Genomic DNA, 14,789 nt, shown 5'->3' with positions numbered 1-14,789 from the left:
CCTAACTGCCGGCTTCCGGGGAGGGCCCTGCTGCCTACCAGTACTGTGTTTTGGGGCAGGAATCTCATGGTCTATTTCTGAGTTCCACCCTATTTCCTACCCCTTGCTATACTCAGACGCCGATTCCCAGGAACATCCATCCTGCCAGGATGTCTGAGAACTCACTCAGGCCGGCAACATCGCGCTCCTTCCTGCTGTGACCTGGGGCGGGAGCCTCGCGTAGGAAGTTCCCACGTTGAGTAGCGCTCCACTCTCCTAGGGGCTCACGACCACCGTCAGGGTCAGCAGAACCCCTGCAGGTGTGTGGTCCACACCGAGGAGTCGCTCTGGGTATGAAGCATCCCATGTCATCCAGCGAGAGGCAGGCATTGGGGGTGCTTCGGGCAGGTAGCAACCTGTTGTGCTTTTTTTTTTTTTTGCAATACGCGGGCCTCTCACTGTTGTGGCCTCTCCCGTTGCGGAGCATAGGCTCCGGACGCGCAGGCTTAGCGGTCATGGCTCTCGGGCCCAGCCGCTCCGTGGCATTTGGGATCTTCCCGGACCGGGGCACGAACTCGCGTCTCCTGCATCGGCAGGCGGACTCCCAACCACTGCGCCACCAGGGAAGCCTAACCTGTTGTGTTTTGAAGTAAGTTTTCACCTGAAGAGATGCCAACATGGTGTGGAAACCAAAGCCACCTATTTCGATATGCCATCCTGAGCACCAGTGGACACCCAGCCTCTAAGTTCTAGCGGGTTCTGGAAGGCGAGATCTGGCAGGAGGGCAAGGGCCCACACGAGCAGCTGGGCCTTGCGTGACCTGAAGTCCTCCTCCAGCAGAAGGTAGGAACCAGACACCGACAGTAGGACTGAGGAGGCGGAGTGGCCCTTCCACGCCCCACGGGCTCCACTCCACCCGCGGCGAGTCTCACCACTTCCCTGAAACTCAGCGCGTACCACGTGCCACCTGCCGTTAAGGGCCATTGACACAGCAAGTGCCGGCCTCTGAGCCGCCTTAACCAAGCAGCTCCTTCCTCTTGGGGTCCGCCACCACCCTCTTCAGGGCCCAGGAGGTGCTTCACAAATGCAGTCAGTAAAAGCAGCCCCTGCTCGGTGGGGGGCTGAGCTCTCAGCCCTCCCAGCTGCAGGACCAGCACCAACCTTGGCACCAGGGCCTGTGCCTGGAATGCCGAGTCCGTGAAATGCAGGAATACCACATGCAAGGCCCACCTCTGCCTAGGGCTGCCAGGCAGACTTTAAAAGGGCTTTTGTCTTCTTCAAACAGAGCTCCCTAAATTTCCAGGCATCACTGAAGAATGAGATTGCTGAGTACATTTGATGTACCTTATGGAGAAGGTGGCGTCAAAAGGCCCGAAAGGACCACCCGACACACAGTTGAAAGCTTAGCGGGAACTTCTGCTCTTCACTTAAACCACAACAGAAAACCCAGCATCACTTTCTTCCTGAGGCAGGTCGCAGGTCACGGTGAGGGGAGGATTCGGGGGCCATTACTTGTGGACCACAACTCCAGCAGCCTGGAGGGAGTCCTCCATGGTCCTCTGCTTCATGGCTCCTGAGCCCGGCTGCACAGCAACCACCCAGGAAACCAAGAGTGCATCCATGTGATGCCTGTACTGCACGGCCTCTGAGTGGCTCAGCCCAGGGCTTTGCAAAGCCCCTCAGGTGATCAGACTGCAGCGCCAGAGCTGAGCATCATGATCTAGTCCAACTTTTACAAATGGGGAAACTGGAACCCAAAGAGCTTGGCCCTCAGCCACGTGGATAATGACGAGTGCACGTTTCTCTGGGGTGAAGGTGCGCTTCTGCCTTCACCACTGTGGGCAGTTTAGGGACCCACACGTGGGCGCACACGCCTACTCGGGCAGTGGCCACTGGACAATACATATGTGCCTTTTCTACATGAGAATCCTGAGCTCCATGAGCTCTGTCGACTGGGAATCGTTCACACTTTGCGTCAGTGGTTTCTTCGTTTTGTGACGGGGAAAGTCACCACGGGGCTGCATAGAAAGAGTTCCCACCCTTCCCTTCCCTTGGGCTTCCTCCAGCCTCCGGTCTCTGGACATGTCCACGTCCATCACCTCTCCTCGGGCTCCCAGGTCTCAGGGCAGCAGGATCCCTCCCTCACACACACACGTGTCTTTACATGTATTTGCCGCTGTTCCTTGTCCTGAAGTCGTGTTCCAGAGGCATCCACTCAGCATAGTGTTGGTGACAGCGCTCCTGTGTCCCACGTGGAAATAAAAACTGTGATCGACAAGTAATGATGGTTTGAGTTGGTTTGAGTTATCCAACTGCTCTGAATTTTGGGGACTGAAAAATTAATGTTGGCTTCGAATGCTGAGTTGATATTTTCTATTAAGCAAAGGAAAACTAAGGATTTATCTTAATAAACATCCAGAAACTGAAGGTGGTCAGATAATCAAACCAGCCCCTCCTGCCAATGCTAAAATGCTGTGCAAAGTGTAAGCGGTGAGCAATTCACCCCGACTGCTCTCATCCTAACGGTGCCTTTACTCATAATACCAAGTTAGTGTCTTTTCCCAGGATGCCCAAGTTAGCCAGTCATAACTAGTAATCTTGTTTCAAGATTATTTCCTGATCTTGGAGTTGAAATAAACTGACTCATTTTTATCAAAGAGGTAAAAAAAATGGCAAGAATAAGGATTCTAGAGATCTCTATAAATTACAAAGCTACAACCCAATATCTTTGAAACAATTTCTCTACAAACTGAAGGGTTAAAAAATATTTCAGTAAAAAAACGTACATGTGTCCTTATGTGAGGAAAATATCTTAGTTTGAGGAAGTTTATTGTTACACTTTTGTAATAATAGATGAGGCACAACTATCTCCTGCTTCTCTAACATCTCAATAAAAAAAAAAGACAATAATCGAGGGTAACAGTGAAATTAAAATAAAATAGAAAAGCCTAAGGTTTTGGAGAGAAAAGTGACTATAATCTATGTGTAGAAAGGCTGTAAACGGTCTCAGTTGACCTTGCAAAGAGCCATCTTCTTCTCGGATGCCGACCAATCACGGAATTGAGGGCCGGGAGCCTTGCAGGACTAAGTTGTCCACTCAGCTCGCCGTGAAGAGAGGGGAGCTCGGCCGCAGCGGGGAGAGCGGGTCAGTTCTTGGCCGGGCAGGGCCCACCCCCTCGGGCTGTCCCCACTGCTTCCCAGTCCGCTCGGCTTCCCTGTCTATACCAACTCGCTTTCGCCTCTGAAAGCAAACCAGCAACCTCGTCAGAAGGTTTAAAGGACAAACGGCGCTTGCTGACCGCGCTGACCCCAACTCGCCAGCAAGCCTCAGGCACCTCCACCTGCTACGCTGACCGCGAGGGCCGCCGCCGCCGCCTCCTCCGCCAGGGCCACGGGGAGTGTTTCCAGGCTGGTGAGGAAGCGCGTGGGTCCCAACACACGTGTGAGGCCTGGAGCCCGGCGGGCGAGGAGCGCTCTTGCCCCAGGACAGGGTCCTCTGAGCAGTGACAGCGGGGTCTCGGGCCGCCCTGACACAGCCCATTGAGAATGTTCTTTTTCCTTTAAACCTCGGTCATCAGCCCTGATCCCGGGGCACACCCTTTCAGTTTATGAAGAGCCATAGGAAGCAGTACAAAAACAGCAGCTTTTCTCCAACCAAAAAAGAGAGCCGAACCCCCAGCAAACATCCACAGGAAGCTTTGAGCGCCCAGAGAGACAGGATTTCATGTTGTCTCCTCATTAAAACCCTGTGATAACAAGGCTGACTCAGAAGCAGTTTTTTTCCTCCCTTGCCTTCTGGGTCAGCATCTGCCACAAGATCCCTGTTTATCTGCTGGGTGAAGGCGAGCGAGCCACTCACCAGGGACACAGGACCGGGAACAGTGTGGCCTGGGGATGGGGCCCAGGGACGGTTACTAAACCACAGGAACATTCTGGTGCCACTGACAGAGGAAGCTTTTTTCTCTTTTAAATGCTAGGCAGAGTCCTCAACACGCCAGACACTCTTGAGTAGAGTAATACACAGCGGGGACCAGTTTGGAATGCAATGTATTTTTAAACACAGTGAAAGACACCTGGACAGAGTAACCGGACAAGTTAACTGCGTGCAAGATTGACCAGCTCGCGTCAACATTCACAGCCTCTGCAGTTTCACTCACAGGAGATCACGTCCGACAGTTTTCCTGCGACGTGTGTATGTTAGTAGAAGCGAGAGACCCTGATGAGAACCTCGATTCTCCGCCGGCCACCGGAAGGCAGCACGGAGCCGGCGGTGTTAACGAAGGCTCTGCTGGCAATGCCGCCAGCTCTGGAAGGCCCCTGAGCGGAAAGGAGCTCTCCGCTTCCTCCAAAGAAGGAAAGGCTCCCTGCAGCGGATTGCAGGTGTCTCTCGGAAACAACTCCTCTGCAAGGCCAGTTGGTTTAATTCTTTGCCGAGGGGCGGGCAAGGGGCGGGGAGGGTGGGCACAGAGGCAGCAGGCACTGCCCTGTGCAGAGGGGAGGGGGCCGTTCATGGCAGCGTCCGTGTGCACACCTTCCACCCCGTGTCCTGTCGTGTCGTGGGGTGATCTGACAGGGTGGGAAGAAAGCGCAGGTTGTGGGGACATTAAGTCCACACCGCCAGCTCTCACTCCCACCCTCTCATCTAACAGCCGGGACCAACTGGCACGAGAGACTTAAAAGGCAACACGCTCCCCTGGGGAGGTGGCGGGGACAGCCCGCGATTCACCTCCTTTCACCTCCAAAAACCTCCACCAGGCAATGCTCCTCAGCAAGCACTCACGAATTAGAGAGAAAAGCCATCTGCAAAGACGTCGGGTTTTGTGTTTCTGTCATTAAAGACAGAGCATGCGTGCACACACACGCAGTCCTCAATTACATTGTGTCAGAGAAGGAAAATAGTTGCTGTAAAAAGAAAGGAATCTGTGTTATTAGGCATTACACATGAATACCAAAGTGATCGCTGGGGTTTTCAGTAGTTTCACTAGTCCCCAGGATTCAGTAGCTAACATCAAAGTGTCACGTCCTTTGGCCTAGAGCGCAGCCATGTGGTGGGCCTCACAGCATCCCTGAGCCAGGTGTTGAGGGCACGGATTTGGGAAACCCGCTCCGGGACACCGGGGAGATCTGGCCTGTGGCCGGCCAGGCTGCTCAAGGACCACAAGAGTGAGGGGCATCCTCTTTCATTGCAACATAATGTTCTTTCAGGTTCTCTTGCAGGATGGTGTCCTTCACAGCGTGAAACACGAAGCGGATGTTCTCCGTGTCTATGGCAGTGGTGAGGCGGATTGCTGCGATTCCATCTCTTCTGGTTGAAATACTGGACCAGGTAGCACTGGACGTCCTCCAGCCTGTGGGGGTTGCCCTTGAAGTCTGGGAAGTGCTTCTTCTTCTTTCTTTTTTTTTAAATATAAATTTATTTATTTTATTTATTTATTTTTGGCTGCATTGCATCTTCAGTTGCTGTGCGCGGGCTTTCGCTAGTTGCAGCGAGCAGGGGCTACTCTTCGTTGCAGTGTGCGGGCTTCATCATCCCGGTGGCGTCTCTTGTTGCGGAGCACGGGCTCTAGGCGCGGGGGCTTCAGTAGTTGTGTCATGCGGGCTCAGCAGTGGTGGCTCCTGGGCTCTAGAGCGCAGGCTCATGTTGTGGCACTCGGGCTTAGTTGCTCCGCCGCATGTGGGATATCCCTGGACCGGGGCTCAAACCCGTGTCTCCTGCATTGGCAGATTGGCAGACAGATTCTTAACCACTGTGCCACCAGGGAAGCCCTGGGAAGTGCTTCTTGATGCTGATGGTCTTCACTTTGTCCACCAGGAGGTCCATCTTGTTGAGGGGCAGGACGATGGAGACGTTGAAGAAGAGCTTGTTGTTAACGATGGTCTCAAAGGTGTTCATGGGCTCCACCAGGCGGTTGGTGCACCTGTCCTCCATGAGGACCTGGTCGTACTCACTGGACGAGACCATGAACAGGATCAAGGTGATCCCATCAAAGCACTGGAACCACTTCTGGCGCTGAGACCACTGGCCACCCACATCCACCATCTTGAAAGGGATTTTTTTTAATGACAAAGTCATGCTCCACGATGCCCTTGGTGGCCTTCCTTGCCAGCAGGATGTCCTGCTTGCTAGGGAAAGTAATTCAGCTGGCCAATCCGATCCAAGTTATCCAGGAAGTACTTCACTGATTCACCCAGCTGAAACTCCCTCCGTCGGCTGAAAGCTTCCCTGATGCCAGAATCCCTCCAGAGCGCGGTCAGAGCAGGTACATAACAGCTGAAAGGTGGCAGACTCCACGGGCAGCCCTGCTTTGTTCTCAAAGGCCATAAGGAACATCCCTTGCTTCTCATTTTCAGAATACTGCCAAGGAACACCAAGCCTGTCTCGTGCATCAACCAGAACCCTTGAGCCCCTGAGGATGTTGTTGAAGATGGTGTCGCGGAACTCCAGAAGGACACACTCTGGTTGAACTCGCGGCCGTGGATGATGCGCATCTGCTTGATGAAGGTGGACTTGCCGCTCTGGCGGGGCCCAGTAGCGGGATCCTGACAAGGCGCCGCATGGCGCGCAGCTCGTGGTCCAGCCCCGCGTAGATGTCCCGGCTGCGCCTGCGCTGCCGCGCCTTGCGCTCCGCATCGCTGGCGGCGTCGGCCTCGGGCGGCAGCAGGTAACGGCTGGGGGTCCGCACCACACCGGACATGGCTGCTGAGGCCATGGACCCCGCGGTGGGCGAGGCGGCAGCCGGCCGATCCCTCAGGCCGCGTCCGCTGCCGCCGTCCCAAGATCCCTCTGTCTGGCTCTTAAATACAGTGGTTCTGTCCCCTGGCAAACCATCAATCTAGCTACTGTTTTTTTTTTTTTTTTTTGGCTGTGTTGGATCTTCGTTGCTGTGTGCGGGCTTTCTCTAGATGCGGCGAGCGGGAGCTACTCTTCCTTGCGTTGTGCGGGCTTCTCATTGCGGTGGCTTCTCTTGTTGCGGAGCACGGGCTCTAGGTGCACGGGCTTCAGTAGTTGTGGCACGCGGGCTCAGTAGTTGTGGCTCACGGGCTTAGTTGCTCCGCAGCATGTGGGATCTTCCTGGACCAGGGATTGAACCCGTGTCCCCTGCACTGGCAGGCGGATTCTTAACCACTGCTCCCTCAGGAAAGTCGCAATCTAGCTACTTTTTACTGTATGGTCACTTCTCGGTATCCGTGCGGAATGGGTTCCAGCACCCCCTGTGGATACCAAAATCCTTGGATGCTCAAGTCCCTCATATAAAATGGCATAGTATTTGCATATAACCTACACAATCCTCCCATATAGTTTAAATCATCTCTAGATTACTTATAATACCGAATACAGTGTAAGTGCTATGTGAATAGTTGCTGGTGCACAGCAAATTCAAGTTTTGCTTTTGAGAACTTCCTGGAATTTTTTTTTTTTCCATCTGTGGTTTGGTTGAAGCCGTGAACATGGAACCCGAGGCTAGCGAAGGCCACTTTTTTATCTTTAAAAGTGACTTCTGGGGGAGGGATGGACTGCGAGTTTGGGGTTAGTACACGCAAATTATGACATATAGAATAGATGGACAACCAGGTCCTACTGTGTAATACAGGGAACTATATTCAATGTCCTGGGATAAACCATAATGGAAAAGAATATGAAAAAGAATGTATATATATGTATAACTGAGTCACTTTGCTGTATGGCAGAAATTAACACAACATTGTAAATCAACTATACTTCAATAAGAATTAATTAATTAAAGCGACTTCAGTCTATGGCCTGCAATTAAAGTTTTTCCTTAAAGCAGGTATACAGAGTTTCCTTTTAAAAGACATTTATCTGAGAAAAAGTGAGTCAAATTTTTAAAAAGGCTAAGAAAAGAATAGTATAGAAAATAATTTTTAAAAGGCTAAGAAAATAATAATAACAGGATAACACAGAAGTCAGGAAAGTGATGCTCAGTTTTGCAAATGTTGCTCAAGATGGAAGAGTTCTCTGTCCTCCAAGTTAAAACCCAAAACAGGGCGCAGAGGAGGGGGACCCGAGAATCAACAAACAGCTCTTACCATATAAACCACAGCAGCAAGGTTGTCCATCTAAAATGGGGTGTGAAGAGGTCCCTCATTTTTCCTCGATCTTCCTGTTTCAAGACAAAGAATACCATTTACTCTCCTCCCCTGCAATGTGCGGGCACAGGTTGGTAGCCTGAGACCAGTGGACACCCGAGGCTGGGAGGGAGGTTTCTGGTGGGCAGGACACTCAGGTTCCAAGAACCCGGGACTCATATCCACGGCACTCAGCCCCGCAGCCCAGGGAGGCCTCCAGCCAGGACTCAGCGATGTCCAGAGGTAGAGACATTCCACACCCCACCCCAACCTGGAATCCTGGAGCCGGGAAGCAGGCTCCTCAGGCTTGGCCCCTCTGAGGCCTCTCTGGCGATCCCATGGACCAAGGAGCAAACCAGTCCAAGATGCCTCCTGCCATTTCACACCCTCCCCACCCAAAGCCAGCTCTAGGTCAAGGTGACAGAAATTAATGTGCTGAAAATCAATTCACCAAAAGCCAACTTGCCAAAAGACCAATTAGCTAAATGACTCACTTGCCAATTTTATATAATTTACTAATTTATCAAATTTTTGCTTTACAATGTTCTACTTTAAAACATATATTCTGGGGGGGGAGGGATAAATCGGGAGATTGGGATTGACGTATACACACTACTATATATAAAATAGATAACTAATAAGAACCTACTATATAGCACAGGGAACTCTATTCAATACTCTGTAATGGCCTATATGGGAAAAGAATCTAAAAAATAGTATATATATGTATATGTATAACTGATTCAGTTTGCTGTACACCTGAAACTAACACAACGTTGTAAATCCATTATACTCCAATAAAAATTTTTTTTAAAAAGCATCAACAAGAAAAACAATTTAACAAATATATTCATAGAATCTATATTCTATGGATTATCTTCTTAGATTTATTTAATGAACATATTATTCTTAGCAGTTTGAGAAGTGCTCACTTATTTAAACATGCTAAAAGTTTTTTTAAAAAAGCTTATGGATTATAGGTGGTTTAATCTACCCATGAATATTGTCTTTGTGAATAAAAATATTTTGTAATATATTCTTGAATAAAAAGACAATACTCATTAATATGCTTATTGAATATATTTGAGCATGTTTATATTTATTGACTATATTTTAGAATAGATTCATTCATTAATATACTTAAGAATGAATTCATTAATATAGTTATTAAGGAATATATTATATGTATTAATATAAACACAGGAAAAATATATTCCTATGTGTTAATATATGTATTAGTATATACATAGGAAAAATCTATCCCTCTTTACTAAATATATTCAAAAAGAATAATCCTTAAAACACGTTTTTGGTAAACTGATGCATTGGCAAGAAAAATTGGCTTTTGGAGAATTGGTCTGCTTTCTGGAAAATCCTTCTCTTCTCTTTTTGGTGATGGGGGATTCACCACCTTCTTGGAGCCTTCCTGGACCTGAGAGAACTCTCTCTCTGGGCCTGGCTGCTCCTGGCTGCATCAGCTATGCACCTGCCCCAGTGACCTCCATAAAAAAAAAAAAAAAAAAAAAAAAACAGGCCCCGCCGCTGGGCACCCTGGAACACAGAGAGGCCCCTGCAGCAGCAGCTCCTTTCCAAAGAGAAGCCCACAACTGGAGCATCCAGCCTTGCCACTGTCACTTTGCAACACACATTTGAAATCACTGTATGCTTTCTCCATCCAGAGCATCTTCCCACAGGAGGGATGGGGGAGAATGCAGTCCCTCCCTGAAGGCTACTAAGTGATCCTCCTGCACCCCAGACTCTCTGGGATGCCCCCTACCCCAACCCTGTGCTTCCCAAAGCAAAGTTGGGGTATGTCTCCTGGTTTCTATGTTGTCAGACCCTGCCTAGCATTTCCTCTCAATCTGGTGAAATTCCATTCAGTTCTTTTTGCCTAATATAGAAACAATCAGAAAAAAATGATATTATTTTTTTAAAAATAGGGCTTCCCCAGTGGCGCAGTGGTTAAGAATCCTCCTGCCAATGCAGGAGACATGGGTTCAAGCCCTGGTCTGGGAAGATCCCACATGCTGCGGAGCAACTAAGCCCGTGCACCACAACTACTGAGCCTGCATGCCACAACTACGGAAGCCTGCAGGCCTAGAGCCTGTGCTCCGCAGCAAGAGAAGCCACCGCAATGAGAAGCCCGCGCATCACAACGAAGAGTAGCCTCCGCTCGCCACAACTAGAGAAAGCCCGCTGCAGCAACAAAGACCCAATGCAGCCAAAAATAAATAAATAAATAAATGTATAAATAATAATAATAATTTCCTTGTAGGGTCTGTTGTTTGCTTAAGGGTATTTGTGATGTTTCTCTAAGCCACGTGCTTGATTCTTGAGGGCAGGGACTGCAGCCTTTAATCTGGCTCCCTTCTCCCCACTTGCACCTGCAGTAAGTGCTCATCAATTTGTAGTGTGGTGGATTCCCTGATGGTGTTGCCTGGGGAATGATGCACCATCTATTAAGGATGTCTACACAGGGGCGGTTTGGTGTCTTGGATCTAAGTCTATCGTGGCAATTTCTAATGTGATTTTATTGTCAAGCCTTTGCCGATCAATCACATATGCTAATCAGACGTCATGGGTGCTGAAAGATGAAACTGAGGCAGGAGTAGTTACGGGACCCATTATGGGACATTATATTACATTTCTCTAATCACTTCTCCAGGTGGTACTTTTAGGACTTGGCAGTGAAAATACACAGACTGAAGTTGCCAAATTCCCTTTGCAGATCCTGCCCACTGCACCCCTCACCCACTCACATACACATGCTCCCAGCACGTGCAGCAACATGCACAGTCAGTCCGCCAGGCACTGACCTGTCTGGAAATGATGAGTTTCCCCAGAGGCATGGGGGCTCCGTTTTCTGTGGCTATCCTCTTTAAGGTGGCGATGGCCTTTTCCTGGTTTCCGGACAGCACATCATACCTTGCGCTCTCTGGCAGCCACTATGAGGACAGGAGACCGAGATGTGGCCAGTTAGGGCAGAACAGAATGCTCGGTCACAGCCATACACTCTCATGTGTGTGTGGAGTCTTTAAGGCCGGAGGCTCTGGGGCCAGAAGCTTGGCTTCAAATCCTGGCACTGCCATTGATTATAATAGTTCTGTGACCTTGAGCAATAACTTGACCTCTCTGTGCCTCCATTTCCTCATCCATAAAATGGGGATAATAATAGATCCTCCCTCTTAGGGTTGTTGAGAGGATTAAATGGGATAATCCAAACAAAGTGCTTAGCATAGTGCCCGGAATGGGTTAATATATCTGTTCCTGTTGCCGTTGCTATTACTGTAATTTGGTGCTGCTGAGTTGCAGGTGACAGCTGAACTAAATTAGGACTGCCACCAAAAAAGAAAAACAGTCCACCACTCTCACCATCATCATCATTATCCCTATCTCTCAAGAAACTACACCTCACCTGTGTTTAGCATCGTCTTGCAAACTCAGTCTAAGAGACAGAAAGAAATCAGAAAGACCTTTAGGCCTACTAGAGTCCCAACCCCAAGTGACTAGATAGAGATCTCTCCATGAAACAAAGCAACAGCAATCTGTGAAATGAGAGAGTATGAGACTTGGAGTCAGAAGATTTGGTTCAAATGAGTTCTGTTGTTTATTTGCTGTGTGTCTTTTGACAAGTCAGTCAACCTTTCTGGTTCTCAGTTTCCTCATCAGTAAAATGAGAATATATCAGAGACTGCTAGCATCCAGTAAAATTCATGCTTCCCTTTCCATAGCATAGAGTTGTCCTTGGATATGGCTGCCCAGCCAGAAACTATATTTCCCAGCACCTCTTGCATCTAGGCATGGCCATGTGACATGCTTTCACCAATGGCACGAGAGCAGAATATTCCTGGCCAAGTTATTTAAGTATACATCTCTACCTGCCCTTCTTCAGTCTACATGTAGAAGATTCCAAAGCCCTAGACAGTGGCAGAGCTACAAGCTGGAAGGAACCCTGGGTCCAGAATCACACCTGTCAAATAGAAGCACCCATTCTGCACTGTTCTGTGAATGGGAAGTAAACTCCTATTGTGTTAAGTTACTGAATGTGTAGGCTTTATTTGTTACAGCAGCTGGTATCATCCTAACTAGTATAGGGGTTCATCATAGTCCTACCTCCTGTGGTTATTGGGAGGAATAAATATGATAATGCATATAAAGAGCCTGGCATAGGGCCTGCTACACTGTTATGCTAAGTAATTATTAATACCTATTGTCATTACCAGTAATTATTATGTTATTTATCATAGATGAGACCTACCTCCCTACAGGCTTATTTTGGGGCCCACTGGCTGTAAAGCATTTCATGGATGTGGTCTTCACAGGAAATGATAAACGTGTGGTTTGATCTCGCTGTGTGTGTGGGGTAGTTTATGCAGAGATGAGACAGTGGGATCATTTGAGCCCCTGGACCCAGCCATGCCTGAAGCCAGATATTTAATATTCTATCATATGTCTCTTTCACTCAAGCCAGTTTGAACTGGGTTTTGTCACTTGCAACTTAAGAATCCCAACTATTCCAAATACATTCACCTTAAGTGTAGCTCTTGTAGTGCAGGGAGAGGGAGCAAGGTATCCCCCATCCCCTTGATATCTCCCTCAAGAATATCCCAGCAGTGTCTGCCTGGAGGAAACCCAACACCCCATACTGGGCCCACCCCAGGCCCTGTTCCTTTGTCTCATTTCCTGATTAAAAGAAATAACCTTAAAAGTGGCTTTGGTACCCTCCTCCACACCCTCCCCACCAAAATATAATGAATGGCAGGAGACCAAGTAACAAAGGCTGAGATGTCTTAAAGGATACCTACAAAACACAGAACAGCAAAGAGGAGGAGTGGGACAGCCGAGAGGATGAGCAGCCAACGCCAGCCCAGGCTGGGCATCACAAACACAGCCAGGACAACCTCGAACACTGTCCCGATGGCCCAGAACACCTGGCATGGGAGAATGGGGGTCAGTAATGGGGCAGCATTGGTCAACACAGTGAGCAATTTCAGGATCATTGTAGACAACATTATCCATGCTGGTAAGGGGGTCCTTGGGGGTCAGGAAAGTCAGAATGGCCATCACTTTTCCTGTGGTTCATATGGTTGGGCCAGGGCTCCATGTTATCTATCTCCTGAGACTACCATCCACACTGTATGATATTTGCATGGTGCCCACTGGAGTGTGCAATGTGGCAGCTCTGGTTAAGGAGATCAATATGATCAATATTGTGTGAGGCCGGTAGAGTAGTGGACACATTGGCTTTTGTCTACTCACATCCATTTCCTTTGCCCAATAGTGCCCCGGTATCCTTTATCAGAATTGTCTCTCCCCCGTGGGGCTGAATATCCTCTGTCTGTTTCTCTGAATCACATTCCATCCTTTTCCACCTTGCTCTTTGTATGGACTGCATTCACAGTCCCCCTGTCCTCTGGCTTCACATTGGGTGCAGCCAATGGGGAGCCACACAGGAGATGGGGAGGAAAGAGGGATTCGGGTGCTTATTCCTCTGGCTCCTTCTCTGCAGGGTGGTCATCGGCTCGCTGCATCCCTTAGCTGAAGGTCACAGCTCCTTTCCAAGAGCCTTTGCCATACAACTCTCTCTTTCGTGCTCTCTCTCTCTCTCTCTCTCTGGGCTGCTAATTACTCTCTCCCTTTGCCCCTTCAGGGATCTTATAAATAGTCCCTTTATGAAACCCTCTTCAGCCAAAGCAATCTTGAGGGAAAAAAAATGGAGCTGGAGGAATCAGACTCCCTGACTTCAGACTATACTACAAAGCTACAGTCATCAAGACAATATGGTACTGGCACAAAAACAGAAATATAGATCAATGGAACAGTATAGAAAACCCTGAGATAAAGCCATGCACCTATGGTTAACTAATCTCTGACAAAGGAGGCAAGGATATACAATGGAGAAAAGAGAGTCTCTTCAGTAAGTGGTGCTGGGAAAACTGGACAGCTACATGTAAAAGAATGAAATTAGAACACTCCCTAACACCATATACAAAAATAAACTCAAAATGGATTAAACACCTAAATGTAAGACTGGACACTATAAAACTCTTAGAGGAAAACATAGGAAGAACACTCTTTGACGTAAATCACAGCAAGGTCTTTTTTGACCCACCTCCTAGAATAATGGAAATAAAAACAAAAATAAACAAATGGGACCTCATGAAACTTAAAAGCTTTTGCTTTTAAGCAAACTATAAACCGCAAAGGAAAGTATACACAAGACGAAAAGACAACCCTCAGAATGGGAGAAAATATTTGCAAACAAATCAATGGACAAAGGATTAATCTCCAAAATATATAAACAGCTCATGCAGCTCAATATTAAAAAAACAACCAACCAAATCAGAAAATGGGCAGAAGACCTAAATAGACATTTCTCCAAAGAAGACATACAGATGGGCAAGAGGCACATGAAAAGCTGTTCAACATCACTAATTATTAGAGAAATGCAAATCAAAACTACAATGAGGTATCACCTCACACTGGTTAGAATGGGCATCATCAGAAAATGTACAAACAACAAATGCTGGAGAGGGTGTGGAGAAAAGGGAACCCTCTTGACTGTTGGTGGGAATGTAAATTGATACAGCCACTATGGAGAACAGTATGGAGGTTCCTTAAAAATCTAAACATAGAATTACCATATGACCCAGCAATCCCACTACTGGGCATATACCCAGAGAAAACCATAATTCAAAAAGACACATGCACCCCAGTGTTCA

At 48.3% G+C, this 14,789-nt stretch overlaps 1 protein-coding gene and 1 pseudogene across 4 annotated transcripts in view; both read right to left on the bottom strand.

Moving 5' to 3' along the window:
* Nucleotides 1-14,789, bottom strand: part of SVOP (SV2 related protein) — an 85,875-nt gene that overhangs the window by 18,987 nt on the left and 52,099 nt on the right. For all 4 annotated transcript variants that reach the window (XR_009534563.1, XM_060119699.1, XM_060119700.1 and 1 more), the window contains exons 8-10: nucleotides 12,873-12,998; nucleotides 10,884-11,012; nucleotides 8,029-8,102 (exon numbers count right to left, since the gene is read on the bottom strand). Coding sequence is in view for 3 of the 4 variants with exons in the window: in XM_060119699.1 (XP_059975682.1) it covers nucleotides 8,029-8,102; nucleotides 10,884-11,012; nucleotides 12,873-12,998 (329 nt within the window). In the remaining variant the exon portion in view is untranslated. The remainder of the gene's footprint in view (nucleotides 1-8,028; nucleotides 8,103-10,883; nucleotides 11,013-12,872; nucleotides 12,999-14,789) is intronic.
* Nucleotides 5,176-6,674, bottom strand: LOC132503266 (guanine nucleotide-binding protein subunit alpha-12-like; annotated as a pseudogene).

Source organism: Mesoplodon densirostris, chromosome 15, assembly GCF_025265405.1.
Source record: "Mesoplodon densirostris isolate mMesDen1 chromosome 15, mMesDen1 primary haplotype, whole genome shotgun sequence".
NCBI classification, from domain to species: Eukaryota; Metazoa; Chordata; class Mammalia; order Artiodactyla; family Ziphiidae; genus Mesoplodon; species Mesoplodon densirostris.
Note: the sequence above shows the minus strand (reverse complement) of the source record. Positions and strands in the feature narration are given on the sequence as shown.